This window comes from Equus quagga, chromosome 1, assembly GCF_021613505.1.
Source record: "Equus quagga isolate Etosha38 chromosome 1, UCLA_HA_Equagga_1.0, whole genome shotgun sequence".
In the NCBI taxonomy this organism is placed as follows: domain Eukaryota; kingdom Metazoa; phylum Chordata; class Mammalia; order Perissodactyla; family Equidae; genus Equus; species Equus quagga.
Window position 1 is genome coordinate 175009786 of NC_060267.1, and position 19165 is coordinate 175028950.

Consider the following 19165-nt stretch of genomic DNA (forward strand, 5'->3'; position numbering starts at 1 on the left):
TGGATAACTCGCACGGCTCAGCAATTTTTAGTGGCCAACCTACTTCATGACTCTTAAGTATCATAGGAATAATCTTAGAAATAGAGGTCAGAAGAAATACTATGCAGAGAAAAAAAAAAGATTTTTTCATCTTCAACTTACAAGCAGTTTTATCCATTAGTCAAAATAACCGAACACACAAATTTCTTTTAATAAGAGTGATAGATGTATGTTTAACTACAAATAGATGTAGGTCAAAATCATGAATTTCCCAACTATACATTTTTGTTAGAAAAATTATAATATTTTGTTAATATAATTAAAAGTAGATACACATACAGCAATATTTTAAGGACCAAACCCCTTTGAAGAATACTTGCTCACTAATCTATAATTCTTCCAGCCATACCTTAATCTAAACCTGAGCCTATCCCTGGACTGAATAAGGCTGATCCTCTCTAAATGACCAGGACTTTGTAACTTGGGAATTAAATTCCCTTCCGTCACCGGATTCCTCCCCGTACTGTGACTGTCCATCCAGGGACAGACAGTCTACACCTCCTGCTCAAGCTGTTATGTAAATCAAAGGCAAGGTCTGAGTTTCTACACAGCCTCTCAATCAGTATGTAAATCCTTCAGATTCTCCATATTCTGACTCTCTCATACACCCAGAGAGAATGGGCATAACGAAGAAAGAACCCTCAAAAAACAGAAACAGCTCATTTTTCACTCTTCCACAGCTTCTCTACTGGTAGATGCTGGCTAAGGACTTTATAAAACGTAAATACAACTTTCTGCTTTATGTTAAACTTCCCTATTCCTGTTTATGGTTACACTACCAAATAGAAACTAAGCATTGGCCCTTCCAGAATACAGAGTGTACTTCTGATTATATCGGGACCCTTTAACTTAAAAGGAAAAATGATGCTTTAATTTTATTCTGCAAGGACCCTTTGTGTCTCTTAAATCTAATTCCAACTATTCATATATAATCATTTAGTTTATCCTACACAAGGAGAAACCCTCAAGTTCTCTACTTACCAAGGCCACTATTGGTATAGGCACACCAAATATCTCTTCGTCCACTGATCCAAAATGGTGGCTTCAAATAAAATTGATTAACAAGTAAGTTATAGCTCTAGAAATATTAATTCTAACATTCAGCAAATTGTTTTCAACATAGGCCAAAACGTTACATAATGAACATACAAGCACCTCAAACATGTCATAAATGCAGGGACCACGTGGCTGGTCCCCACGTCTAACGTTCATTATTACCTCGTATCCTTCACTGGAGGCAGGAGCGACAGCGGGATCGAAAGCAAAGAGGTAACGAGCCCACTCCAACACATCTGAGCATAGAAATATGTCATCAGAATTTGAGCTAAATTACACAAAAACGGTGGTTCAAAAAGAAGGAAAAGAAACTTTACCTCGTACGGGTCAAAAAGTCCAGTTGTACTGGCATTTGAAAAGTCCGTGGCGAATTCAGAACCTAAATTTACATTGGAAATAATCTATTCATTATCAGGTAGTAGAAATCAACACTTCTCCCTAGTTTATAACCTAGACCTTCGTCTGCCCTCAAATTCATTCCAAAATGTGTATTTCTAGTGCAAAGTCTCCAAAGCAATTTCCCACTTAATCCTCGTGAACTTTTCCTAGTTTACCAGAGCGCTTTCATAGACACTGTCGTGTCGTGACCCCCAGTTTGAAGGTGAGGAAGGGGAGCAGAGAGGCAGTGTGATCGCCTGCAGTTACACCCAAGTGCAGAGGACAGAGTCGGTATGGAACCCAAGTCTCACCACTCTGGAAACTGAGACTGTTTCATGGCAATTTTAAAATCACCCTCCTCCTCCCACAAATCTGAACTTAACCTAACTTTACCATAACACGTAGTTACTAGCGCACCAGAGAGCACTCTGTCTGGGATCTGGGAAGGAAAGAAAAGTAACTTCTCCTTTTTTTAGGTGAATCATTTCTATCAGTGAAATTTCAGTTCCTTGAGACAGACCTACCAGACCACCCTTACCTTTCGTGAGCTTATGTAACAACCAGGTGTCGACAGTCCCAAAGCAGCAATTGTCTTCTTCAACTGCCTTTTGCACCTTAAAAACACACCACAACAAAATCGATTCAAAAAGGCTAAATTATTAAGTGCAAGATTAACTGCCAATCAATAAATACAACATAATCCCATGTTTGATAGAAATTAACATATACACAGAGAAGCAATTTCTAGACCATACCCGAAACGGTTCTAAGCAATTATCACAGGGTATGAAAATCTTTAGTTTCATACCAACATGTGTTACTTGATATAAAACATGAAAAAACAAAGTACATATATTTTTCAGTTTAGACATACAAATATGTCAATATAAATAGCCTAAAACAGGGATGGCACACTATGCCTCACTTCTCAAATCCAGCCCTTTGCCTGTTTCTGGACAGCAAGTTAAGAATGTTTTTTAATTTTTTTTACAGTTGAAAGAAAAAGAATACTTTTTTGACACACGCACAGTACATGAAATTCAAATTTCTGTGTCCCTAAATAAAATTTTACTGGAACACAGCCATGCTCACTTGTGGATGTATCATCTATGGCTGCTTTCGGGCTACGACAGCAGAGGAGTTGTGACAGAAACCCTAAGGCCTTCAAAGCCTAAAATATGACTATCTGGCATGTTACAGAAAAAAGTTGCCAATCTTCAGCATAAAGCGTGCCAAATAAAAGTATCAAAACATCTTTAAACTAGCTAATAGAGAAACTGAAATACTTAAGATATTATTAACATACTGGAAAACGATTTCCTAAATCATACTTTATCACCTCTCCAACTCTTATTTGTCCTTCAAGACTGGCATTTCCTGGCTTTGCCCAACACAGCACCCTGTGGATATCTTCCATATACAGCCCTTAGCTCACAGCGTCATTACCTCCCTCCCAGACCCTAAGCTCCATAAGAACAAGGATAGATTGCATTCAAGTTTATAACCCCAACACCTAGGAGGTTTCCTGGCATATAGCAAATGTTAAAAAAAAAAAAATGCTTGCTAAATAAATGACTGAGATAAAAAGAATAGTAAATGGAGACATTTAAGGATGAATTATATATATATATATATACTTTTTTTTTTTTGAGGAAGATTAGCTCTGAGTTAACATCTGCTGCCAATCCTCCTCTTTTTGCTAAGGAAGACTGGCCCTGAGCTAACATCCATGCCCATCTTCCTCCACTTTATATGTGGGACGCCTAACACATTATGGCTTGCCAAGCAGTACCATGGCTGCACCCAGGATCCAAACCAGTGAATCTCGGGCTGCCGAAGCAGAATGTGTGAACTTAACCACTGTGCCACCAGGCCAGCCCCAGGATGAATTATATTTTGACAGCTGAAAGGATCAATAAAATGAAAACAGATGACATGAGTTCCAAAAAAAGAGGTTATTTGTAGGTTATCTATAACAAGTATTTTGAAGATTCTATTCAAGTGTTATACCACTTAAATATGGAATGCTTAAAGTAATGTTATTAGATTTCAAACTCTTCTTAAATTTAGGAATTGTGATTCTAAAATTCATTCCAGATTAGACAAAGGTTAACCTGTATTTCAGTGAGTAGCAACAATAACTGAGAGGGAGTAAGTTCATTTGTTCATTCAAAAAATATATGAGAGCCAGGCATTCTGACAAGTAGTAGGCCCCTGTGAAGCTAAGGGGACACAGAGTAGATATTCTAAGGACCTAAGGGCAATCCTCCTTGCACTGGGTTAAAATTCCAATGGCTCTATCCTAGGCATACAGGTAAACTAGAAGGACAGGCTCTCACAGGAACTGCAACTCAGCTTTGAATCATCTCAACCATTAAATTAGATCAAGATAATCCTGGTGCCTGGAAGAATGGAAGAAACAAACATTAATCCTATCCATAGCAAGATGTGAAGGCTTTCATAATTTCTGCACATAATTTTGCAAATACAATGTCTAGTTCATACATACACACACACACATACACACACACACACAAATAAGTAACCAGGCTCACCAAACAAGTTGTATACATTAAACATGTACAGTTTGTTGTATGTCAATCATATCTCAATAAAGTGGCTTAAAAAAATTTTTTCTAAGTAACCTGGCACACGAGGAAACAAAAGAACATAAAAAAAAAAAGGAGAAAGAAACAGTCCATAGCACTACAGACACTGGAATTAATAGTCATGGATTTTAAAACACCATACTAATTATGTGGGAGAAGAAAGAAATTCTAGAATTAATTAAGAACTTAATGGATGAGTTTTAATAGCACATTGGAAACAAGTGAAGACAGAATAAGAGATTTGGAAGATAGGTTAGAAGAAAACACCCAGAATAAAGTACACAGCGACAAGAGAATAAAAATATGTAAGACAGAGTAAGAGGCAAAGGGGATTTAGTGAGAAGATCTAACACATACATAATTGGATTTTCAGAAGAAAAGAAGCTAAGAAGAATGGAATAGAAATTACATTTGAAAATAATGGCTGAGAAATTTTTTAAATTAACAAGATAACAAACAATGAATACAAGATACCCTACAAATCCCAAGTAGGTTGCTACACCTAGACAACAGGTACAGAAAATGCTTGATAAATTCAACATCCACTCACAATAAGAAGTCTTAGCAAACCAGAAAAAGAAGAGAATTTCCTCAATTTGATAAAGGATATCTAAAGAAAACCTACTACAAATCCATACTAAATGGTAAAATGTTGAAAGATTTTGTTTCAAGATCAGGAATGAGAAAAAGATATTTGTGGTCACCCCTCCTAGTCAATATATCCTGGCGGTCCTTGTCAATGCAAAGAAAAAAAAAAAGTCAAGTCATATTTCTACATCATATGTTATCAGGAAATTGAAAATTAAACCAATGAGATACTATTTCAAACCTGTTAGAACGGCTAAAACCCAGAACGCTGACATCAAATGTCAGCGAGGATGTGGAGCAACACGAGCTCTTACTCATTGCTGGTGGGGATGCAAAGTGGTACAGCCACTTTGGAAGACGTTTTGGCAGTTTCTTACAAAGCTAAACATAGTACCATATGACCCAGCAATTACACACCCAGGTATTTACTCAAATGAGTTGAAAGTTTATGTTCATACAAAAACTTGCAGACAAATGTTTATCACAGTTTTATTCCTAATTGCTAAAAATTGAAAGCAACAAGACGTGCTTCAATAGGCAACTGGATAAACAAACTGTGACACATCCAGATAATAAAATATTAATCAGTGATAAAAAGAAATGACCTATCAAGCCAGAAAAATACATGTAGAAACCTTTAATATATATTTGAAGTCAAAGAAGCCAGTCTGAAAAGTTTACATATTGTATGATTCCAACTATATGACATTCTGGAAAAGGCAAAACCATAGAGATGGTAAAAACATTAGTAGTTGCCAGAGTTTCAGGGATGAGGGGAGAGGGATAAATAAGTGAAACAGAGGGGATTTTTAGGGCAGTGAAACTACTGTCTATGATACCATAATGATAGATACATTACATCAATAATATATAATTATAATGTGTCAATACAGATTCATCAATTGTAACAAATGTAACACATTAATGCAAGATAATAATAGGAGAAACTGTGTTGGGGGGTATGTGGGAACTCTATGTACTTTATGCTCAACGTTTCTGTAAACCTAAAACTACTCTAAAATCTAAAAATTAAAATCTACTCATTTTTTTAATGGACAAAAACGATTTATTCAGATGGTACCTTCTTGAATCAGTTTCGGTAGCTTATTTATTTCTAGGAAATTTTCCATTTTACCTAAGTTATCTAATTTGTTGGCATACACTTGTTCACAGTATTGTCTAATAATGCATTTTATTTCTGTGAGTTCAAAATTGAAGTTCCCTCAGGGGCTGGCCTGGTGGTGCAGCAGTTAAGTTCACATTTTCCCCATTGGCAGCCCAGGGTTTGCTGGTTCAGATCCTAGGTGCGACCTACACACCACTTGTCAAGCCATGCTGTGGCAGGCATCCCACATATAAAGTAGAGGAAGATGGGCATGGATGTTAGCTCAGGGCCAGTCTTCCTCAGCACAAAAAGAGGAGGACTGGAAGCAGATGTTAGCTCAGGACTAATCTTCCTCAAAAAAAGAAAAAAAAATTAAAGTTCCCTCTTTCATTCATAATTTTAGTTATTTGGCTCTTCTCTTTTATTCCTTTGTCAGTCTAGCTAATCTTTTCAAACCAACTTTCGGTTTTGTTGATTTTTTCAACTGTTTTTCTATTCTCTGTTTTATTACTTTTCACTCTAATTTTATATTTTTTTCCTTCTGCTCAGTTTGGGCTTAGTTTGCTCATCTTTTTCCAGTGTCTTAAGGTATAATGTTAGATTATTTTTTAATACAGCCTCTATTTGTAATATATAGTCTTGCCATAAATCTCCCTCTAAACATTGCCTTTGCTGCATCACATGTTTTGGTATACTGTGTTTTCATTTTCATTCACCCCAAAGTATTTTCTAGTTTCTCTTGGGATTTCTTCTTTCATCCATTGGTCATTTAAAAGTGCATTGTTTAATTTCCACATATTTTTATTTTTCTCCAATTTCTTTCCACTACTTATCTCTAATTTCATTCCTTTGTGGTCAGAGAAAGACTCCATACGATTTCAGTCCTTTTAAATCTACTGAAGCTTGAATTATGGTGTAGCATATGGACTATCCTGGGGAAGGTTCCATGTGCACTTAAGAAGAATGTATATTCCGCTGTGAGTTTTTTATCAATGTCTCTTAGGCCTAGTTAGTGTATACTGCTGTTCAAGTTTTCTATTTCCTTGTTGCTCTCCTGTCTAGCTGTTCTATCCATTATTTAAAGTAGGGTATTGAAGTCTCCAACTATTACTGTTGAATTATCTATCATTTCCTTCAATTCTGTCAGTTTTTGCTTCATGTATTTTGGAGCACTGTTATTAGGTGCATATATGTTTAAAACTGTTAGATTTTTCTGATGGATTGACCTCCTCATCATTATAAAATGCCCCTCTTTGGTAACATTTTTTTTGTTTTAAAGTCCATTTTATCCAGTATTAGCATAGCCACTTAGCTTCTTCTGGTTATTGTTTGAATAATATATATTTTCCATCAATTTACTTTCAACTGATTTGTATTTTTGAACCTAAAGTGTGTCTCCTGTAGAAAGTATACAGTGTATCTTGATTTTTTCTATCCAGTTCAAAATCACAATAAGGTATCCCTAATTTACCCAGCAAAGTGGCCAAAATAAAAAAGACTGATAATAACAATTATGATGGTAAATAAAATAAAAAGTTCTTCCATTCACTAATGGTAGATGTGTGATTTATCAAAAAACTGTGGGAAAGTGTTTGGCATTATCCACTAAAGGTAAAGATACATATATACATTCACGCCCTAGAAATTCCATTCCCATGTACAGATACAGGAAAAACGCATTTACAGGTACATCAAGAGATAGCATTATTCATAATAGCCCAAGACTGGAAAGAACTCAAATGTACATGAACAGAATGGATAAATGTATAAACTATGGTAAAATCATATACTGAACACTAAAAAGCAGTGAAAATATAAGGAAATTAATTTACACACAATGTGGGTATATTTCACAAATATAATGATAAGCAAAAGGAGTCAGACAAAAGAATAAACATGTATGACTCTATTTATACAAAGTTCGAAAACATTCAGGCAAAACTAGAGTATAGTGTTGAGGAATAAACATATAAATTGTAAAAGTGGAAGGAAAATGGGATATGCAGTATCAGTGTTCTGATTCTTGATTCAAGTACTGTTACACAGATGTTTGCTCCATAATATATCGCTGAGTGGTACATTTTTATTTTCTTCACTTTTCTATATTTGCTACGACTCACAACACAAAGGTTTTAAAAAAATAAACTCAAGTAAAGATTCCTTGTCTTCCATTCCATTATGTAGTGACTACTTAATTTTCCCTCAAATAATCAAATTACTACCTTTACTCCTTGAATTTTTTTCTTCCCCTTAGCCTAGACACAAACACACACACACACACACACACACACACACACTCTCCCTCTCTCTTTCTCTGCTTACCTCACTCAGGTTCTGGAGAACCCAGGCCAATCTCAAGGAAACGTGCTGGGTTGTGAAAGTGAACAGACTGGCCGCTAAATACCGTTTACTCCTAGTGAAAAAGTGAAGCACTCGGCAGGAACTGTGTATTAGCTGTTTCAAAAAAAAAAGATATTTTAAGAAAATGCATTTAATAGTGTTTGATCTTTCTACATTAATTCCATACATATGCAAATAAACCCAACGACAAAGAAATTATTTAACAACTTAAGAGTGCTCTCAGCACTGAGAATACCAAGCAAAGAGCCGGCCCTGATGGCCCAGTGGTTATAGTTGGGTGCTCACCACTTCAGCGGCAGGGTCTGCCTCCCATGCACAGGACACACCACCCATATGTCAGTTTCCACGCTGTGATGGCAGCTCACATAGAACGACTAGAACAACTTACAACTAGGATATACAACCACGCACTGGGGCTTTGGGGAGGGGAAAAAAGAAAAAAAAGAATACCAGGTAAAGCCACGTCCCCCCAAGTGGACAAGCTGTATTCATTCTAACACGTGAAATGTAACACACGCACTATGAACTTCTCTAGCAAACACCAGAGGCTGACAGACTTATAAAGTCTTCAAAAATAACTATTTTCTACCTCTTTACCTATGAAAGCAAAGGAAGATTCAAGGAAGAAGGCTATATTTCTATTAGAAATATATTTTTAATCAAGTTAGAATTAACCTGGAAGGGAAATTTTCTTACACATTAAGTACTTAAAATTTGGGATGTATGGTTTTCTTTAATATTATCTATACATATATCTAATGACCAAAGATGAAACATATACAGTTTTAAATTTGGATTCTCAGTAAGCCAAATCCTTAGTTAAAAAAAAACAGCCTTACACAGAAGACCAGCTTTGAGTTTTAAGGTTTGTGAAGTCATACTAAAAAAACCACACACCAAAAACCCTTACTGCCACCTAGTATGAGGATGCAGATGGACAATTCAACTTCTGAAACTGATATTTTACAAAACATTCAACTTACAGAGACTGTACCCACTTATTGCATTTTTTTCTCTTTTATTCCCCACCTCTCCCACCAAAATAAATTTAAACACTTTGGTTTATTTATTAAAAATAGTAATATGAATTTTTCTTTCAGTTTTTGCATAATGCATTAATCAGGAAAATGTGTATACTCAGTTCTCTCTATATTTCAGTCTTGCCCTTTTTTTTAGAACGAGCCCCATTTTAATTTTTTTTTACTTTGTTTTGGTGAGAACATTTAAATTCTACTGTCTTAGCCAATTTCAATTATACAAGATAATGTTATCACTACACATCAGGTTATACATTAGAATCTCAGATCTTATTCATCTTATAACTGAAACTTTTTATCCTTTTAACTTCCTTTTCACCTTCTTCAGTGGTCAAATCTTCTGCATGTCTTTATATTTCACATTATTTATTAAAACATAACTTATGGCAAGTATTTAAGGTGACCACCAATAATCCTTCTTCTGAGGTGTTATATGTTAAGAAATGCCTCAGACTGAAATGGTTCTTCCTCCCTAAGCACACTATACCTTTCTCTATAAAAAAACAGATTTAGGATCCCTCAGGGATCTTCTGTTAAGACACAGATACCTTGGCAGCAGGGAGTCTGCGGGGCACAAAGTATTAAGAGTTCTAACATCTGCACTTTTAGTCAACACACGAAAAATTAACACTTTTGTTCATATATTTAACAAATATTTGTTGAGTACCTTCTATGAACCAAGGACTGTGCTAGGCCTTGAGAAAACAGTGAACAAAACAGGCAGAATCCCTCCCTTCTTGAAACTTACATTCTAGTGGAAAGAGACAGACAAATAGGTAATCAAATCAATAAATGAGATAATCTAAGAAGACACTGATTATAAAATGAGCCATTATTTAATGTGCCACCAAAAAAGAAAAAAATCCTACCAGCTAAATTATGACATAATCCTAAGATATAATTGACGGTTAACATGATAACAAACTGATGGTTAAAAACCTATCCTGGTTGGGGGTCAGCCCCGTGCCTGAGGGGTTAAGTTCATGCACTCCACTATGGCGGCCCAGGGTTTCACCGGTTTGGATCCTGGGCACAGACCCAGCACCGCTCAGCAAGCCATGCTGAGGCGGCGTCCCACATAGCACAAGCAGAAGGACCTACAACTAGAATATACAACTATGTACTGAGAGGCTTTGGGGAAAAAGAGAAAAAAAAAAACATTAGCAATGGATGTCAGCTCAGGTACCAATCTTAAAAAAACAAAAAAGTACCCTGAATAAAAATTGCTTTTTAAAACTGGAAAAAACGTATGTCTTATAATTCATACGGTGCTGACGGGAATGTAAATGGTACAACCACTCTGGAAAAAATTCTGGCAGTTTCTTATAAAATAAAACATGCAATTACATGCAAAAATATAGCATTGTACTCTTAGGGTATTTATCCCAAAGAAAGGAAAACTTATGTTCACACAAAATTCTGTACACAAATGTTCAGAACAGCTTTATCTGTAACAGCCTCAAATGGCATTAGCACAGATGTCCTTCAACAGGTGGTACATCTGTACCACCGAATATGGCTGCAATAAAAAGGAACAAGCTACTGATACACGTAACAAGTCGGATTCTCCAGGAAATAGTACTAACTGAAAAAAGCAAATCCCAAAAGCTTCTATACTGCATGATTCCATGCATATATCATTTTTGAAATGATAAAAAATTCTTAATGGAGGACAGATTAGTGGTTGCAAGAAGCCAGGGATGGGAGAGGGTGGGGAGAAACAGGGGAGAGAAATGGATGTGGTTATAGAAGAGGCACATGAGGGATCCTTGTCATGATAGGAACGGTTCAGCATACTGACTGTGGTGGTGGATACACAACCATATGAAAAAACAGGATAGAAACTGATGCCCACACACATACATACAAACAGAAATGAGTACAAAACTGGGGAAATCTGAGTAAGATCTATGGACTGTATTAATGTCAGTATCCTGGTTGCAACATTACACTATAGATTTGTAAAACGCTACCATTGGGAGAAACTGCGAAGTATATAAGGGATCTCTGCATTATTTCTGACAACTGCACGTGAGTCAACAATTACCTCAATTAAAATTGCAATTTAAAAAATGTATGTCTTGGGGGCCGGCCCAGTGGCGTAGTGGTTAAGTTCACATGCTACACTTCAGCGGCCCAGGGTTCACCAGTTCAGATCCCAGGTACGGACCTACATACCGCTCATCTAGCCACACTGTGGTGGTGTCCCACATACAAAATAGAGGAGGATTGGCACAGATGTTAGCTCGGCAACAATCGTCCTCAACAAAAACAAAAAAAATGTATGTCTCAGAATCTTTGAAATTTTTTAAGTGCTGAGAAAGAAATAAAGAACAGTATGAGAGATTGGATGGGGGGCGGCTATTTTAAATAGGATGGCAGGGAAGGGCTCCCACAGAGGAGGTGACGTGTGAGCTGGGCCCTGAAGGATGAGAAGGATCCAGCCATGATGGTAGAGCCCGTTGCAAGTATGAGGGCCTTAAGGTGAGAAAGGGCCTGGGTGCTACAGTGACAAAAGCAGGATGGCAAAGCTGGAGTCTAATCCTTAGCAGCTTCAGGGAGAAAGGGGTCTGGGAAATGGTCAGATGTGTGGACGGTGGCGAACCATGGATGGTAAGGAGTAGGAAGCCTATGCCAAAAGCACAGAAAAGGCTCAGCAACCATTAGGCAAGAAGCAGAACAACAGCGAGAGGGAGTGGGTGCCTGGGGAGACTGGAGGAAAACAGCAGTTCCAGGAGACTGCCGACACACCCCAGTTACTTCACCATTTTGCCTGGTGCTAGCCGTGGCTAAACTAATGACCTCGGTGCCAGCTCTGGCACACCCAGCCTAAACATTTCCAAGAGCCTCGATCCATAAACCATAAGCAACTAGGAAGGAATGCCCACGGGGTAGGGGTCCTTCCCCTGCAGGACAGGCCCTGGAACGGTGTGGGCTAAACTCTGAGTCTGTGTGTATAGTTTTCTGCTAAGCCCAAACTTTGATCACACACATGTTCAATTCCAAGCAGACAGAAGTGCCTGAAGTGCTCAGATTTGCGCTTGAAGTCACAGTTTAGAGTTATGATTTGAGCGTGGAGGCTTATACTACAGAAGTAAATGTTTTCATGGTTACAATTTCTTTTCAAGACAAAAAGCCTTAACCATCTCATGCCACAGCGTGGCTTGACAAGCGGTACTAGGTCTGCGCCCAGGACCCGAACCTGTAAACCCTGGGCCACCAAAGCAGAGTGCATGAACTTAACCACTATGCCACCATGCTGGCCCCAGGGTGGTTTTTTTTGTTTGTTTGCTGAGGAAGATTAGTCCTGGGCTAATATCTGTTGCCAGTCTTCCTCTTTTTTCGCCTGAGGAAGATTAGCCCTGAGCTAATATCTGTGCCAAACTTTCTCCACTTTATATGTGGGTTGCTGCCACAACATGGCTGACAAGTGTTGTAGGTCTGTGTCTGGGAGCCACACTTGTGAACCTGGGCCACCAAAGTGGAGCACACCAAACTTAACCACTACACCATGGGGCCAGCCCCTAGTAAGTTGTATTTGTATATGTTAAACTAATAGAAAAATCTTTGTGGGTGAGATTATGGCAACAGTGTTTCACTCATGCATTTCTGTCATATTCTACAATATATTTATGTTTATTTTCATATAAAATTAATGTCTCCAAATGCTTACCAAGTAAAACCACATTCTATACAATCCCCATGCACCATCTGGTACAGACACACTAGTTAGGAAGGCATTTAACTGTGTGGCATTAGAAGTATTAAAATAATCAATATGCAATCTTGATTATAACATCAAATATTGCAGGTCTGGCCACATTGGAGGAGCTAGAAAACTGTCTTACCCTTTGACTCAGTAATCTCACACTTAGGAGTGAGACGATACTGATGCTACTGCTGTTGTCCTCACTGTCATCATCATCACCACTGTCATTGCTTACTACACGCCAGACATCATGTTAAGAGCTGTGGCAGCCAGCTAGTTATCTGTCTTAATAGCCATTCTCCACTTTTACAACAAAAGATAATGAAATTTGGACATTTCTGTATCATTTCTGGACACAGTCTGTATTTTTCCCATTTCTCCAGGAATGGAAACATGAATTCCCACGAACATGTGAAATCTGATCCACCCCAACCTCCTCAGGACTTCCTGAAGTGTAAGTGCTAAGCACCCGGTCTACCACAGATGCTTGTGGGTGACTATTACTAAATTTCACTGGTGTGGAAGTGTGCATGTGTGTATTCTCTTCTCAATGTCCTAAAACAGCATAGGTAGAAGATTATACAATTAATCCTACAGTTAAGGGACATTTACAGAAAAAACAGTAACATCCAAATTGCAGAAGATAAGAAAAGGATTACCTTCATTATAAGAGAACTATTCCAAGATTTTACAAGTTCAATAGCTCTTAGGTCTTGCCAACTAATGAAGTTGTGAAAATGATTTCCCGTTTTCCTAAGAAAGATGAAACAGTATTTTAGACTCAATATAAATTAGAGACTACATTATATAAAAGATCTGTCACAAGAGAAAACAAAATTAGAGGCCAAACTGTAATTTCAACATGTGATTTAATTAGATGGGGCTTTCCGAATGACTTCTTCTCTTTGATTTTATAAACCGAACACACATTCTAACAATTATGATGTGACATATAGCATGAAATTTTAGATTGGATTCTATCCAAAAAGATATTCTTTTTGAAGGACAATGTGTACACTTCCAAAAAACAAAACAAAACGAATGAAAAGGCCTTTAAAGACTTGCTTGTACACCTTTAAAAGCAAGACAAAGACACCGATGCTTTCCTTCTTCACTGTACTTATCTTGAGATACACAATCAGATAAAGCCTCTGTACCTACGGAAGAGCTGAAATGCTGCCTCAGCCTAACCGCACATCTCTCGGCTTTAGAATTGGCTCAGGCAGTGGCAACTACTATGTTTACCATAATTGTCCAATAAAAGGAGATTCAACAAACTGGGTCAATACTACAATAAAAGGACAGAGCTTAAAAAAATACAGCAAAAATAAGTCCCTTTTCCTTTGAGGCTCCTGGGAATGAATTAACCAGTGACATTTACTAAGCTTCAACGTCCGGCTCAGGCTTGCTTTCACCCGCATCTCCAGCCTTCTCCTGCGTGATTTTAACCAGCTCAATTCCTGAGACCGTCGTTTCCCACTTTTCTCAAGCAGTGCAGACCCATGGTTACAGCCTCCACTTTACTACCTGGAAACATCCTACCACTGAAATTCTAACATTCCAGTATACCAGTGAAGACAGCGTGCTGTGGTTGTAACTCAATCTCTTCCCCAAATGCCTTCCCTTCAAACACACACAACCTTTAATCCCTCAAACATTCCTTCCCCTTTTTTCCTACCAACCTGCCTGAGGCTTACTTACTTTCCCGGATCTTACGATCTATCACTTTTACTAATAACTTGCCCTCTCTACCCTTTGACTCTTTCTCTTTTTTTAAACTGTGGTAAAATATACATAACATTAAATTTACCATTTTAACCTTTTTTTTTTTTCCAAAGATTGGCACCTAAGGGGCCGGCCCCATGGCCAAGTGGTTAAGTTTGCACGCTCACCAGTTTGAATCCTGGGCGTGGACATGGCTCCGCTCATCAAGCCATGCTGAGGCGGCATCCCACATGCCACAGTTAGAAGGACCCACAACTAAAAATACACAACTATGTACGGGGGGCTGTGGGAAGAAAAAGAAAAAGCAAAATCTTTAAAAAAAAAAAAAAAAAGACTGGCACCTGAGCTAACAACTTTTGCCAATCTTCCTTTTTTCCTTTCTGCTTTTTCTTCCAAAATACCCCCAGTATATAGTTGGAAATATTTTTTTAGTTGTGGGTCCTTCTAGTTGTGGTATGTGGAACACCACCTCAACATGGCCCGATGAGCAGTGCCATGTCCACGCCCAGGATCTGAACCAGCGAAACCCTGGGCCTCGAAGTGGAGCACGTGAACTTAACCACTCGGCCACGGGGCCAGCCGCATTTTAACCATTTTTAAGTGCACAATTCAGTGAAATTAAGTACATTTCATAATGTTGTGTAACCATCACCACTATTTTCAAATACTTGGGTTGTTTCCACCTTTTTGCTATTTTGAACAACGCTGCAATAAACATTGCTGCACAACTATCTATTTGAATGCCTGTTTTCAGTTCCTTTGGGTATATACCTGGGATCAGAATTGCTAGGTCATACGGTAATTCTATGTTTAATTTTTGAGAACTACCAAACTGTTTTCCACAGTGGCTGCACCATTTTACATTCCTACAACCAGTATACAAGAGTTCTAATTTTTCCACATGCTCACTAACACTTGTTATTTTCCATTTTTTAAATTATAGCCATCCTGGTGGGAGCAAAGTGATATCTCATTGGGGTTTTGACTTCCATTTCCCCAATGACTAATGATATTGAGCATCTTTTCATGTGCTTATTGAGCATTTGTATATTACTCAAGTCCTTTGACCGTTTATGAAATGGGTTATTCGGCTTTTTTGTTCTTGAGTTGTAGGAATTCTTTATATATTCTGCATATTAATTTTTTATCAAATACATAGTTTGCAAATATTTTCTCCCATATTATCAGTTTTATTTTCACTCTCTTAAGAGTGTCCTTTTTTCAACTGTTTTACACCTTTTTTAAGGGGAATCAGAGCATGCAGCTACATCATGAACAAGTTACTTCTTTTTCCTTTAGTGATCCAAACGGTCGCTATTATCATTAGTACAAATCAGGCAAGTGATTCTCCTATTGTTTTAGTCCTGAATCTTAGATGAAATTACAAACCAAAGGTACCAAGACACACACCTTCCTTCCACATTACACGCCAGTCAGTTTTCAGAAGTCTAACTGCAGACTTGAGATATCGATGACTGCAAATCTTTTCAGACACATTTTTAAAATGCAAATTGTACATTATGCCAAAATAATGTCAACATGGCTTTATTTCTTATTATTTATGATTAACTTTTAAGGCAATTTCTCTACCTTGAAGAGTTCCAATAGTCAAGAAAATTAAGGAAAAATTAGTCATCATAGATGAAAATATCTTATTAGTGTTCTTCGATGCACAAGTTTTTTATTTTGATGAAGTCCAATTTATCTACTTGTTTCTTTTATGCTTTTGATGCCATTTTAAAGAATCATGGCATTGAGGCCTGCGCAGGTCCCACCTTGTCTGTGGTTTGGGCTTGCTATGTGCCTCATAAAGTGAAGCAGATTTGTCTTCTGGAAAGACAAAGTTGTCTTCTTCTCTGAAAAATCCTCCTACATAGTCGGCTTTGGCATCTTCTAGGAATAGGAGGGTAGGGGTTGAAGCCTCATAAGTCTGGGTTTTCAGCTGAGGTAGAGAGAGGACAGTGGTTATAACCAGAAAGTCCAGGGTGGGGTGTCATTACCTCCAGAAGTCGTCACTGTTAACCCAGTCTGGGCTTCAAGACACTCATAGAAGTGGATTCCTTAATAATAAAATAATACAGCTTCAAAAAAGAGGAAATCATTGCCAAATCCTTGGTCATGGAGGTTTCCCTCTATGTTTTCTTCTAAGAGTTTTATAGTTTTATCTTTTAAATTTAGTCTTCACTTTATTTTTTAATTTTTGTATAGGTCTAAGGTAAGGGTCCAACTTCATTCTTTTGCATGCAGCTATCCACTTTTCCCAGCTTCATTTCTTGAAAAGACTGTTCTTTTCCCACTGCCTGGTCTTGGCACTGTTGTCGAGAATCAGTTGACCACTGCATTAGTTTCCTTGGGCTACCATATCAAAGTACTACAAATTAAATAGCTTAAAACAATAGCAATTTATTGTCTCACACAGTTCTGGAGGCTAGAAGTCCAAAATCAAGGTGTTGGCAAGGCCATATTCCCTCAGAAACTGGAAGAATCCTTGCTTCGTCCTAGCTTCCGGGGGTTTGCAGTAATCTGCGGCATTCCTCAGCTCACAGATGCATCACTGCCATCCTCCGTCTTCACAAGGCCTTCTCCCTGCGCCTGTCTTTACGTGGCCGTCTTCATATGAGGACATCAGTCACAGTGGATTAGGAGCTCACCCTACTGCATTATAACCTCATCTTAACTTAACTAATGTATCTGCAATTAACCTATTTCCAAAGGTCACGTTTTGAGGTTATGCAGTTGCTTCCATGGGTTATTTCCTCCAAATCTCCCTCACTCTTAAGTGTGAGATTACTGAGTCAAAGGGTAAGACAATTTTCCAGCTCCTCAAATGTGGCCAAACCTGCAACATCTGATGTTATAATCAAGATTGCATACTGATTATTTTAATACTTCTAATGCTGCACAGTCACATGCCTTCCCAGTGAGGACGCCTGCTCCACATGGTGCACGGGGAGTGTCTGCAGCATCAATTTTACTTGATAAGCATTTGGAGACACTAATTTTATATGAAAATAAACATGAATATATTATAGAAATTGACAGTAAGGCATGAGTGAAACACTTTTTTGCCATAATCTCACCCACACAGATTTTTCTTTTTGTTAGTTTAATATATAAAAATGCACCTTGCTTTAATAGCTTGTGAGGCTGAACACTGAGAGGTGCTATTTACAGGAAAAGATAGAGTAATTAAGAGTGTTGAACGTGGTTATAAGGAAAGGTCATGAATTCTGAGTTGTATAGTTTTAAATTACACTATTTATAAAGTGTAATTTTATACGTTAATATACAATTTTAGTTTTTAACAAATTAATTCATTAAACATTCCTTAAGTCATGACTAATTCATTACGTCAGTTAGATGTTTAAAACTTTTATTTCTTTGAAAATAGATATGGTAACTCCAGAAATCTGATTTCCCCATTCCTCAGGGATTGCTGATGTTTCCTTGTTGGAGGCTGGAGCTGCCAGTGTGTGACTTTTCCAAACTATTTTTGCAAAGTGTGTATTCCTTGTGTGTGGTTACTCAAGTTTCTGAAACCTCTGTTCTGTTATCTCTGTGATCAGCTAGTGATCTGACAAAGATTTTCCTAAACGTCTGACTCCAAAAAAAAACCAGACTACTGGCCCTGTAAATCTCCCAGTAGATGCTGCTTAAGGCCGAGAGGGCCGAGAGGGCCAGAACGTAGGTCAGCATCTGTGTCAGGCCTGTGGGCACTGCCAAACTCACCACAGCATACTAAGCCCAAACTTTAGCAGGACAAGGTCCGCACCCCGTGCCCTGGCACTAGCCACCCACTCCAGGAACGTGGGCTGTTTTCCCCACACCCGCAGCAGGGCTGAGGAATGCAGGACGGCGGCCAGTTTGCACACATTCTCTCCTCCTAAGCACAGCAGCCTCTGCCTTCACCCAGCACTCCCCTAGTTGTTATAAGGACTGATTGGATTCCAAGAGCTCTGAAATAGTTTATTCCAGTCTCTCCTTCCAGCTCCACAGTTGCTCTGGTGGAGGGACCAAACTGTACAGCTTCCTACTCCACTGTTTTACATGATGTCACTCTTTACCCCTGACTTTCAAGTTAACTACCTTTTCAACATCTAACCTACAATCAATCTTTCTTCTGTCTCCACTTTCAACGCCAGAACCATTGAGATGAGTTGGAGAAAAGTCACACAGCCTTATGAATTGGTACAATCCATGTTTATGGGATACAACCTTGTCAATGCTCTCGAATCACTTAAAATGATAAAAGTCTTTCTCCTGTCCCTCATTAGTTTCCTCTCCATTCCCCACAAGTGGCACATCCAAATTTTCACCAGATTTTGAGAGAAATTTTCAAGAAATTGAGAAGTCCTTAGGCCATCAATGGCTTCCTACCTCTTAAAGAATGACCTTCCTCAACTCCCCACTCCTCCACCAGCTATCCCTACAGCCACCAAGAATCTCTGTCAGTTCAGAGGAAAATCTTTCCCTCTCCAAGTCTAAGGCTGGCATCTCCACCTGTACCCTCTGCATCCACGTCTTCCTGTCTCTTCCATCACTTCATCAAATAGATCTA

The 19165-nt window shown here is 38.2% G+C and overlaps 1 protein-coding gene across 2 annotated transcripts in view; it reads right to left on the reverse strand.

Moving 5' to 3' along the window:
• GK5 (glycerol kinase 5) overlaps positions 1–19165 on the reverse strand; it is a 63390-nt gene that overhangs the window by 23751 nt on the left and 20474 nt on the right. For both annotated transcript variants that reach the window (XM_046644841.1, XM_046644850.1), the window contains 6 exons: positions 13542–13635; positions 8098–8229; positions 2012–2087; positions 1413–1474; positions 1258–1331; positions 1021–1081 (listed from right to left, as the gene is read on the reverse strand). In XM_046644841.1, the coding sequence (XP_046500797.1) occupies positions 1021–1081; positions 1258–1331; positions 1413–1474; positions 2012–2087; positions 8098–8229; positions 13542–13635 (499 nt within the window). The remainder of the gene's footprint in view (positions 1–1020; positions 1082–1257; positions 1332–1412; positions 1475–2011; positions 2088–8097; positions 8230–13541; positions 13636–19165) is intronic.